The sequence below is a fragment of the Schistocerca piceifrons genome, chromosome 6 (genome assembly GCF_021461385.2).
Source record: "Schistocerca piceifrons isolate TAMUIC-IGC-003096 chromosome 6, iqSchPice1.1, whole genome shotgun sequence".
In the NCBI taxonomy this organism is placed as follows: Eukaryota; Metazoa; Arthropoda; class Insecta; order Orthoptera; family Acrididae; genus Schistocerca; species Schistocerca piceifrons.
The window spans coordinates 532,524,069-532,536,590 of NC_060143.1; the positions used below are offsets into that span (position 1 = coordinate 532,524,069).

The following is a 12,522-nucleotide window of genomic DNA, read 5'->3' on the forward strand; positions in this document are numbered from 1 at the left end:
CCTTACCTCTCCTGTGGTTCACAGCAAGGATACAGACAATTTGTATGGCTAGATGCTTCTTCAGCTTTTGGATTTGTCATCAAGGACTTGACTTGGTCCACGCGATCTCGGAACACGTCCTGTTTCGGGAATTGGAAACCCCAGTAAGGAGTACTCTGACATTTTCTCTGAGAGTATAGGAAAAGTGAAGAACTTTACACAGCACATTAAATTACAGAAATCGGCACATCATCACTTCTTGCGTGCATTACCCCTGACCCTCGCACTGCAGGAAGCTGTCAATAATAAGATAGACGGCCTGGATGTCAATGAACCTGTGCCTACAAGTGGGAGGTTACAGTGAAAAAACCATCAGAGAAAATGCGCCTGCTTGGAAACTTTAAACTTATGGTCAATTCCCAGTCAGATATTGCTATGTATTATATTCTGGAACTAGACAAGCTTTTCTCTCACTTGTGGGAGATATGTATTTTTTGAAGGTTGTATCTCTCCAAAGCTTGCTTGTAACTATCCCTGGATAAGGAATCACAGAAAGTTCCTGTACTCAACACGCCAAACGGATTATATCATTTGAAATATTTTGTTTTTGGGGTGGCCAGTGCCCCAGAAATATTTCAAACGTTCCTCAAGCAACTGCTGCAGTTCATTCTGGGCACCATAAATTATCTTGACAACATTGTGGTAATGGGGCCCGCTCACAACAGAAGAACGCTTAGGAAAATTGCAGCAGTTGTTCCACAGCCTCCAGTCTGCAGGCCTCAAATGCAATCTTGAAAAATCTAGCTTTTTGAACTGTTGGTGGAACACCTGGAGCACATCACCTCTCATTAAAGTATTAAGGCAACACGGAACTGTTGAAGCTGTCATCGCACTTCCTCGCCCCAAAAATTTAATGGTAAAAATACAATATTAGGGAAAATTTATCCCTGGCATGGCATTGATTGCACATTTGCTCAACAACCTGTGGAAGAAGGGCATGCCTTTCACATTGTTGGAGTCATGTGAACAGGTGTTCAAGACCTTCAGGCAGGCTCTGCTATTTGTACATTGTTTCACATATTTCAACTGAGCAACCAGCTAGTGGTGGAGGCATACGCCTCTGAATGGGGGCATGGAGACCGTCCTAGCACATACAGATGTGGATGGCTATGAACATCTATTGCATTTGCACCAAAGGCACTCAATGCCGCACATAAGAAGTATTTGCAATCGCCTCTTCACTGAAGGAATTCCATGTTTTCCCATACAGGACACACTTTTGCCTCATTACGGATCATATGCTGTTGATCTACCTCTTCGGTCCTGCTGCAAAGCTACATGAGAGGATGGTCCACCTTTCTAAGCATGTACAATCACAAATTTCACTTCTGCAATACCACTCAACATGCCAACAAGGATACCCTGTCTCAAAATGGGCCCTGACCTGGGATTCGACCAAGACATGATCTTGTGCTTCCAGTCACACAAAGAGGCTTAACAGCTAGTGTACGCTTTTCCCATCACAGGGCAACGGCCATGGCGAAAGACACCACCTTGCAACAGGTATGGTGGTATGTGCAACAGTACCAGCCAGACTGATTTCCTAGTCGGGAATCCAAACCATTGAGGTATTATTTCCACCTCCACCACCAGCTACTCCTGGTGGATGGAGTTATCCTGCAAATCATGGATCAGCTGCCTCACCACGTAGTCATGCCGCAAGCTCTGTGCCCATTAATCTTATGACTCTTGGACCAAGGCCACAGTTGTGTCTCATGAACTAAACTGCTCACCCGGCACCATATGTACTGGTCAGGCATAGACCAGCAGACTGAACATCTTGTTGTCAATTGTCATCAGCATTGGAGTAGATTCATGTCGACTTCATGAGCCTCTTCCTGGATTCTACCTGGCTCTGCCTAACTGCTCTCGATGCATATTCCAAATTTCTGTATGTGGTCAACAGTTGATCCATGAGTACAGAGGCTATGATTGCAGTGCTCAGCAGAATTTTCACTACTGAAGCACTTCTGCTCACGCTGGTGTCAGACACTGGATAACAATGTCACTTCTAGGTTTTCAGTGAAATCTGCCACAGAATTAGCATTCAACACCTCCCGTTTCTACCTTTCCACTCCCAATCAAATGTTGAAGCCAAAAGACTCCTGCAAACTTTTAAAACATATATGAAGAAAGATTTGGTGACGTTCCTATGGATGAGGTGCTAACACTTTTTTTGAGTTCCTACAGGTCGCCACAGCAAGAGAGTCCAATGGAGCACCTCCGCGGTTGTCAGCCCCGCACACTCCTCTATCTCACACCACCAATGCCAGTGGACGCCATCCACAGCACCGTCTCCACACTTGTGGCAGGGTACCCACGTATAAGCACAGGGATTTGTACGCCAGAACAAATGGAATCCGGAGGTCATCCGGCAGCAGCAGGGATGCTGCGGGTGACTGGATGGTGACATGATCAAAACCAACTCTGTCTATGGTGGGAAACCTGGCTACTCCTGCTTCCAGCCCCTCTGGCAGACACACATTGTGGCAACGCCACCTACAGTTTCTCTTGCGCCAGACCCTCAGCTATATCCTTTCCTGTTCCTGAGCTGTTAGTGCCCTGTGGTTCTCAGCCCCATTCACCAATACTGGCCATACCCTCATCCCTCTCAGTTTATAGGTCGTCCAAAAAGGACCGCATGCTGGAAGAAGATCAGGCTGCGGTACCAGCCCCAACCGCACTACTGCAGCCACCTTCAGTGCCAGGACCTGACATAGACAAGTTGTGGCCCCCGCTACGAGCACTGAAGCCATCGAATAGGGACCTTCTGGGCATATGCTCCTGTCAACACCAAATGGGAGCTGGCAAAATCAGAGGGGCTGTCCATTGTTCCTGAAGACATTGGCCTGGTTCGGAGCACAGCCTGGGCGCCTGGCTGGGCAGGGTTCAACTCGCGAAGATGCTGCTCACTGCATCCCCATGGAAGAAGGGATGTGGTAACTCACAGGACTACCACCTAGATGTCAGGCACCCATCTCCTAAATTGTCCATCATCGCAGATTGGCACATATGACACCACAGTCATGACAGCTGCACAGGTGCCTGCCAGTGACACACCATCTGCATATATGATCACTGCATGGCAATTGCTCTCAATCTGCTCTTGTTCCTTGTGCTATTCACTACACTAGGTAGAACTGTACTGTACGTGTCTTGCCACATGGCTACACTGCACACTGTAACCATTGTGAACTATTGTCCTTTGAGAATGTTAAATGTACCTATTCCGTATGTGTCGTCTCGTGTTTTTTTTTATGTTAGGAGTTACAACAAGAATGTTTTTTAATACATTCTATGCTCTTTGATATCTGATGATAGCAGTAGTTGAAACATCATAACAAATAAAGATTTTTAGCATTTGATCTAGATGGTTTTATTCACAAAACATCAATGAATTAATTAGCAGAGGTTGACAGCAACATATTTTTCTGTGAGAATATGAATATTAGGATCCTTAATAAATTGTTTTGTGTGTCAAAATGTTTCCATTATTGTTTACAATGCACTTGCACCTGGTTGTGTAGGGAGAAATACAAGTTATTATTCCACTGCAATTATGAGTAGAGTTATTACATTTTACAGTATGATAATGGTGCTGCTGAGAAATTGTGTATTACCTCCTTCCATGAAATGCTTTTTTAAATTACACATTCATATATGACAACATGGTTAACTACTTAAAATTTTAAAAGTGTTTTTGTTTTGTTCGAAATAACAGTTCATTCTTAACTTAAATTGAGGTTTGATTCTCTCTATATTTTTCACCACAACTTTGCATATTTCTGATATTCTTTTTTCATTGGCTGTTTTTGTTTGTTTGGAATTATGTTTCAGCTTGCCTTTATTATATTATTCCTGGTAGTATACCCGAGTCTTTTTTACTGCTCAAGTATTTGGATCCCCACCAGGATGGATTAAAAGAAGACACCAAAGCCCTTCAGAGGTGTGCTGCTACATTTGTTACTGGTAGGTTAAATCAACATGTAAGTACTGCAGGTATGCCAGATGAACTCAAATGGGGACCTGTGGCGGGCAGGTGATGTTATTTTTGTGAAACACTACAGAGAAAATATGGAAGCAGCTTTTGAAGCTGGCTGCAGAACGATTCTCCTGTAACTAAAGTACACTTTGTGTAAGGACCAAGAAGATAAGACAGGAGAAATTAGGACTCTTAGGAAGGCATATAGATAGTCATTTTTTCCTCACTCCATTTGCTAATGCCACAGGAAACAAAATGACTAGTGGTGGTACAAGGTACCCTCCAGCATGCACTATATCATGGCTTGTGTAGTACATAGGTAGGTGTAGATGCTTAGGAGGTATTGACATGTTATTCCTTAGATCATTGTATTCAGGTTTGAATGCTGTCCCTGTTTAAAATTTGAAGTTTAAAAAATAGCTGGGTGCATGCTTGCTACCCCCTTCATTCCCCTACACAAATGCATTTTTTAAAATAAAATGAGTGTGGCTATCTAAGAAATTTATTTGTCTTGGATTAAATAGTGTTTTCAACAAAAATCACAGAGAATTTCTCAGTAACAATCTTTTTTTCCAGTATTTTCCAGATATAAACGGATTGAGTGCCAAATAGGAGGAACAAAGGTAGAACAGGTGGCCGGTTTCAAGTACTTAGGATGCGTATTCTCACAGGATGGCAACGTAGTGAAAGAAATGGAAGCAAGGTGTAGCAAAGCTAATGCAGTGAACACTCAGCCACGATTTACTCTCTTCTGCAAGAAGGAAGTCAGTACCAACAATAAGTTATCTGTGCACCGTTCAATCTTTCGACCAACTTTGTTGTATGGGAGCGAAAGCTGGGTGGATTCAGGTTACCTTATCAATAAGGTTGAGGATGATTGCAGGTACTAGTAGATGGGAACAATGGCAAGAGGGTGTCCACAATGAAGAAATCAAAGAAAAATTGGGAATGAAATCTATAGATGTAGCAGTCAGGGCGAACAGGCTTAGATGGTGGGGTCATGTTACATGAATGGGAGAAGCAAGGTTACCCAAGAGACTCATGGGTTCAGCAGTAGAGGGTTGGAGGAGTTGGGGTAGACCAAGGAGAAGGTACCTGGATTCGGTTAAGAATGATTTTGAAGTAATAGGCTTAACATCAGAAGAGGCACCAATGTTAGCGCTGAATAGGGGATCATGGAGGAATTTTATAAGGGGGACTATGCTCCAGACTGAACACTGAAAGGCATAATCAGTCTTAAATGATGATGATTTCCTTCCCTCAGGTTTAGGGCTATCCTAACATCAAAATACAATTATTCCACTATACATCACTAGTTTTAAAAGCATGACTTTAGTACAATCTACTATATAGCACATATGGTGCCGACAAAGTATCACGGAAATAAAGACAGTTAGATGAACAGCCATTTTCATAGCAGAATCATGGTTCAATAATAATAATTATTACTATTATTATAATTTCATCTGGCTCAACAGTCTGTTGAAAGTCTCTCAAATGGATGCCACTTTGGTGATTTCATGTCCATAACCTACTCCAGTGATCTACTGGGAAAAGGGGACCTATTGCTTAATGTGGAATCCGAACCAGGTGATGTTCTTGGTGAATATACATTATAGTAAAGCCTTCCTGAATACAGTGCTTGATTCTTTTTTCTATGCTGATTTTGGAGGAAGTGATGCAGGGAGCTGGTGAAGCAACACCATGCTATGCATGGACTGTCAAAGAGGAAAGGATTGGAAAGAGAATGAGCCTGCATCCCTCACTCAATAAAAGCTCCGCATTCTGTCCCAGATGGGCCAATAAGCACTGACCAACCGTTATGTCATCTGTCACTGGCGTCATTTAGATGTGGTATGGAGGGGCTTGGGGTTGGCACCACTCTCTCAGTTATTGTTGGCTTTCTTGACCCTGAAGCCGTCATTTCTCAATCACACAGTACCTCAATTGCCATGCGAGGCTGACTGCACCCTATTCCAGTCCTCCCACGAGGGAAAAATTCCTGTTAATACTGGAAATCGAAACCAGATCCTCCACATTGCAGCCAGACATGCTGACCACTGATCTATGGAGGCAGACTCACTCAATGAAGTGACTGTAATTATCCTCTCTGCTTCACACACCTTTAGATGTTGATGTGACACACAGAAATAGCACTCGTTTGACAGACCTGAAAATGAGTACTAACCAGTGGCTTCTGGAACACTACTGAATAAAATATTACTGAAGTGTTAAGATTGGCAGAGAACAAATACTAAACACAAGTGCTATTTCATAGTACAATTTCAACTGACTGAAATGAATCAGTGTGAACTGTAGAAAGTGATTGAATTTAATTGCCTGTGTCTCAAGTTTTCTCTTCTATGCAAAAACTTCTACAAATCCAACACATATGCCTTTAAACACACACACACACACACATACACACACACACACACACAAACAAACAAACAAAAGGGTCAAACATTTAAAGAAAACAAACATGCTGAATATGTACTACTGTTAAGTAACAGTAACAATTATTAGCACAGAAAGAAAGTGAAGACTATGAACATTTCTAGTTTATGTAGCAATAAATTATGGTTTACTTTGTGTTCCATTGTTTCATGCTTCACAATAGCAGTGATAAACTGGACAGCAGCCAGCACTCTGCATGGAATGGTCTACTCACTTTTAACATCTTACTTTGGGTGTACCTGACAAAATGGCCCCCCTGCAAGATGGATCAGTAATGTACTTCTACAACCTACCTCCTGATCTGAGTCTGACTCTTCCAGTGTTTCAGATTCTGCCAACGACTGCTTCAGTGACCTTGCCTCTTCCTCATCTCCATTGACTGCTACTGTCATTAATGGATCTGGAAATAAAAATTGATATACTACATAACTTCAACTGTTTGCCATGATAAGCTCAGTACCTGGTATCTATGGTAAAAAGAGCTGACTTTTGGTCAAGTATACTAATGGGAATACCCTATACAGGGAATGGAAAGTAAACAAGATAACTCCAAGCATAAGATGTGAAAAAAAACAGTAATCCCAAGAAGCATAAGTTAAAAGAGATCTACTTCACCACTTATCTAAGGGAGCATGAACATTGGGCAACACAACATTTGAAACTTTAAACTCACAAATTCTTTAGAAATTAGCACTTCTACATGTTAATATGGGAGTAATGGAAAAGTCTGTGAAAGAAACAACCAAATACAGAGAAGTACATCTGAAAGAAGATGTGTTAGTTGGCTCTGACATTCAAAAAACGGTGTTCTAATCCAGCTTTGAACAAAAAATGAGTGGTAATGAGTGACAGGCTTAGGTATCGTTCAAGGCGGTGGTTGTTACATTCTCAAACAGGAGAAAGAACCCACTTTATATTTCTGTCGTAGCCAATATGCCAGAAATTGTTCAAGAAACTAACCTGTTTAATGAACCTTAAGAGTTGCTTTTCTTAACATTCATCTTGATTAATTTCCCTGAAAATTTGGAAGACGTTGGTGAGGAAAAGGTGACTGCAAATTTTGAAGATGTTGGTGAGGTACTGTTTGCTGCTTCACCAAGATGTACAATGCACATCAGAAAAAGCTACATTTGATGCTTTCAGGAAAAGAGAGAAAAGAAATATAAACTAATGGATACATAATTCCCATGCAATAAAAAGGTGTTTTCATATTCCTACTTCAATAACATCTTTGCTTATGCCAAAAATTCTTCTGTTGATTCCAATTATGTGTGTTCTGATAATGTTTTAGTTTATGATGAAGTCACTTTATGACACAACTCTATGCTTTAAAAAGAAAAAAAATCAACAAAAATTAATCAAATTTTTCCTTTGACCTAGGTAATGAAGTGCAATATCTCTACTATTTCTAAAGAATCCATCTCCTGCAATTCTTTTATAGACATGTCTGGTAAGAAAATTTTGATTCAGCTTACCCACAGTTAATAAGAAATTATCATTACTGAGTTTTCACTTTCCTGTAAACTCACTGACATAATTTTCCTACTTTAGTGATTTAATATGTGACTCCTGCTTTAGCTTGTCTGACGCTGACCACTCTGTACCCCATTATTCATTGATTTCATTATGTGAGTTACATATCTTATTGGCATAAGTCATGTTCTTAGGTGTTCTGATTTTATCCATAATGTGTAGCATTCATGATAGTAAACAATTTTTTAACACTGAATATTTACATTACTGTCTACAGTGAGATGCTGTGGATGCTTTTTGATTTTGTCATAAGTTTTGATACAATCCCCACTTTCTTGTACAGGATACTCTAATCCCTTTTGTTATTCACTGTAGTTGGATCTCATTACAAATTTGTTTTGTGTATCAGCCAATGCAGCTTTGATCTGTATGGAGAATGCAGACAGGGTGTATACGTGGACAAGGAAAAAAAATTCCCGGATTTTTCCCGGATTTCCCGGTTGAAAATACACTTTCTCCCGGGTGAAAATACACATTTTCCGTGTTAAATGACAGTATACTTTTCCTCGGCACTGTAAAACTTATCAATTGTTAGAATGTTTATGGTTTTCTACAGAGACGTAGAATTTGCCGGCACTTTAGGAAACGAAACCCAGGGGGAAAAAAAAAACACGTTTTGGAAAGATCTTTGATGTGCAGCAACATGTAGGCTGCATTTCTTCATTTTACGGAGGTATAAATTCGAATTCCACCAAACACTGCATGTTACTTTCCGAAGCAATGAAATCGAGATTGCGACGCGCTTTTGTAAGCCAGTCATAGCTCATGTCACGTGACCTCGGCAGCTGATGACAGCACAGGACACGTAGGGTAGTCAACCAATAGCAAGATCACTCTTAAGTAGCACAGACACACAAAAAGAAAAGTTAATGGTTTAAATTAATATACATAGTTTTGCTAGAAGAAAAACAAAGCTTTCACAAATAATATTGGTCTCGAAGATTAATAAGCTCCAAGAGAAGCTAAGCTTCCACATATAATGCTAATCATTTTGTGCGTGTTACACTTTAAGATACATCACACAAATGTGCCAGTAAAATTTTTAATAACAATGTAAAGGTCTGATCTTCTGGGCTCGAAATTCTTCTACATGGTCATCCCCAAACAGTTGATTTTTAGATGAGAGTCAAACGCTTTGTGATTTAAGAAATTCGTCGTACATTCTCGCACATAGTTCATCTTGCGTAAAAGGAAATTTACTTTGAAAGTAACACTTTTCAAACCACCATTCGTAATATTTTTCCGTGACCTGCTAGAAATTGGTTCGTTTCAGCAGTTGCCAGAGAGCGCCAGATAACAGGCATCACTGCGCCTGCGCAGCTACGGTGATGCAGGAAGCCCGCACGTTCGTACGTTTAAAACATTAAAAGATCTTGCATTATGTCATAAAAGAAACAAGACATCAAAGGATACTTCAGGAGCATCGGAATTTCAAGAACTATACTAAAATGCATAATTCGGCTTAAAGTGCACAATCGTATGTCCAGATTCGGATGTAAATTTTCTTGAGTACCAGTACTGTATTATCTCGTGTTTGGTTCTTTATTATGGCATAATGCCATACGAGCCAGAAGATGGAAACTGTGCACTTGAAATGAAGCGAACAGTTGAAACTAGCCAACAGTGTGAAATTAAACACTTGGTTTCAAATAAATTGACTGCCTCAGCGCAAAATATTAATAAAAGCCAAATCTCTTTAGCAAACCGACAAAAATAACTTCATTGTTCTGCAATGTGATTAACGCTTGACTGTCAGAAAGGTGAAACTGGTAACATATTTTAGCCTTCCGTAACTATGCGAACGTATTTTAATTCATCTGTTAGCTCCCGGCCACAGAAATCTGATTTTTGTTTTCATTTAATGCGAGAGCAATAAACGAAGAGGAAACAGCAAAATCACTACACGTAAACACAGGTCACGTGGAGAATACCCACCTCCCCACTACAACTCAAGACTGCTCTATGCATCAGCCCTGGATCTACAATGTTTCCAAACCGGAGCAATTAGATAGTGGCGCCCAGCCACACGTCTGTAGCCAGAAGCGGGAAAACGTACTACTCACAGGCGACTCAACTGTGCATGCGCAAGAGCCCGCCCGCAACTGCTCAAATGAATCAAATGTAAATAGCTGTCATGTCACGCTCATCAGAGGCAATTTGTTGTTAGGAAGCACTGCATATTCTTCCTAAAGCCTTTGACACACTTTGGTAGGCAGATGCTTGTATGAACACTGTGTTTTGTTGTTGTATATGGTGCATTTCCTTTGCAACTTAAGTTTTATTTTCACTTTTTTTTTTCTTTCGTTCGTGTTTTTTTGCTGCAGGATTATTCTGCAGAAGCGGGATACAATAATATCCTTCGTTAGAGTATCGGTTCTTACCAGTCAAAATAACAAAAATTTAATTGGTGACTAAAACAAGGAAAAGTTCCCGGAATTCTAAAAGAATTCCGGGTTTTTCCCGGTTTTCTCCCGGACGTAAAAATTCCCGGGTTTTTCCCGGATCTCCCGGGTCGTATACACCCTGTGCAGAATACTCTTCTACCACGTTCTTGTAGTAGTAACACTCTGTACCAATAGCTAGAAGTGAAAATGACATGATTGTAACTCTTGCAAATATAAAACAACTAAAGAAATTACAAGCATTCAACACAGTCGAAAACTAGTTGTCACTTCCATGCAAAAGCATGTAAAAAACTAATCTAAGCTATTTACAATTTTCTGGATCTTGTGGACAAAAAGAGTTAGCTGAGTATCACACTATCAATGGTGCAGAAGTTTTGTTGATTCCTGCAGAGGAATTGTCCAGTCTCCATGCAAGGCATCACATATGAGCACAAAATGTGTTCCACAATTCTACATAAACATGACACCAGTGAGACAGGTTTGAAACTCTCCCCCATTACACTAGTAGTGGACTTGGAATACCTTGTGATTTATTTTTAATGATACATAGCACAAATTACTGTTCCAATGATCTACAGTAAATTGCCAATAAAAGAATGGCCGTTCCTCCACACAGACGATACAAAAGCACAGTTGTATCCCATCTGGTCCAGCAACCGCTATCACACAATATCAGTTACACGTATCTGATTCACCAATGAGGCCTCAATCCCCCTTTAATGCAGAACATTTCTGGTCAACATTGGTTCAGCTATAATGTTTGTGATGCACTGCAAGACTATTTTATTCTGGAAAATGACACCTCTCAAGGCAATACTTTATTTATTAGTAAATATCAACAACATTGCAAATACACTTCTTGGGTTTGCCGCACGATTGTATTGTGTAAGACCCACAATGTTTCATCGCTGCAACTGCTCAACATCTTCATGTGGTGGTAATTGCTGCTATTATTGCTGCAAAATTTATCAGACCAGGAGCAGGCAAAACGTGTGTGGGAAGACGCTCACAGCTGGAGGAAAGCAGTGCTCCTCAGGCACTCTGCTGGGAGCCACAGAAAGGTCTTCCGCGTGTGCACTGTGGTCAAGACTGTGCTGGCAGACACTCCTATCATTAAAATCTGAATTAGAACTCAGAAGTGTGTTGCATCAAGCCATGAATCAAAGATTCTTGCCTTCCTTGTTTTGATTTAATAGCAGCCAGTGCTGGATTCCATGTAGTTCTTACCTGAAAATGTGAATCCCTGTTGATAAGATTGTTCACTGTACAGATATGTATGGCCTCCTTAACTACACAGGCCCAGGAAGATAACACGGGGGATAAAATTTCAGTATTTTCATAAAACATGTAACACCTCCTGTCCAGGCAATGCTCTGCCACCTCTGACTTATCAGGTAGCCCAAGGCACTTATGACGATGGTATTCAACACAATGTTCTTGCATGTGTTTGGCATGTCTGCCCAATACAAGATTTCCTAAATGGCATAGGATCTCATACACCCTACATTTCCTGAGGCCAAGGTCATCTTTGACCAGGCACAATAAATTCCTCAGTTTTGCTGGGGGCAGAAAAACACACTTGATGTCATGCTTTTGAGGATTTTTTCTATTCTTGAAGACATGCTGCAAAAATATGGCAAGAACACCGTTGCAATGGACACCTCCACATCTTCATTTACATTGTTGCTTTGAATTTGCTTAGAATGAAATGTATGACTTATCTGTCTATCGGAATAGCCATTTTGCTGGAATACCATTCTTAGGTGTTGTAGCTCACCACGTAAACTGTCAGCTTTTGGGACCACATTTACTCTATGCACCAAAGGCGTAAAACACTACCACATTGTAGACTCTGTATCCCAATGTACCATTGGCTTTTCTTCTGACCATGACATCCACGAAATGTAAACTACTATCTTTTTCCACTTCCATTGTGAACTGTATATTGGGATGGAGTGAGTTCAGATGCTGAAGAAACACAGGTAATATCTCTAATTAGTGGGGGAACACCACAGAAGTATCGTCTACATACTACTAGGAGCAGGAAGGTTTGAGACTTGCTAACTGCTGTGCTTTTCCCTCTGTTTTCCATAAAACAGTTGGCCA

At 40.7% G+C, this 12,522-nt stretch overlaps 1 protein-coding gene across 1 annotated transcript in view; it reads right to left on the reverse strand.

Annotated features, from left to right (window-relative positions):
* The window catches only part of LOC124803001 (THO complex subunit 5 homolog), a 160,361-nt gene that overhangs the window by 122,270 nt on the left and 25,569 nt on the right, over nt 1–12,522 (reverse strand). The window contains exon 6 of the mRNA XM_047264107.1: nt 6,772–6,878. Coding sequence (XP_047120063.1) covers nt 6,772–6,878 — 107 coding nt within the window. The remainder of the gene's footprint in view (nt 1–6,771; nt 6,879–12,522) is intronic.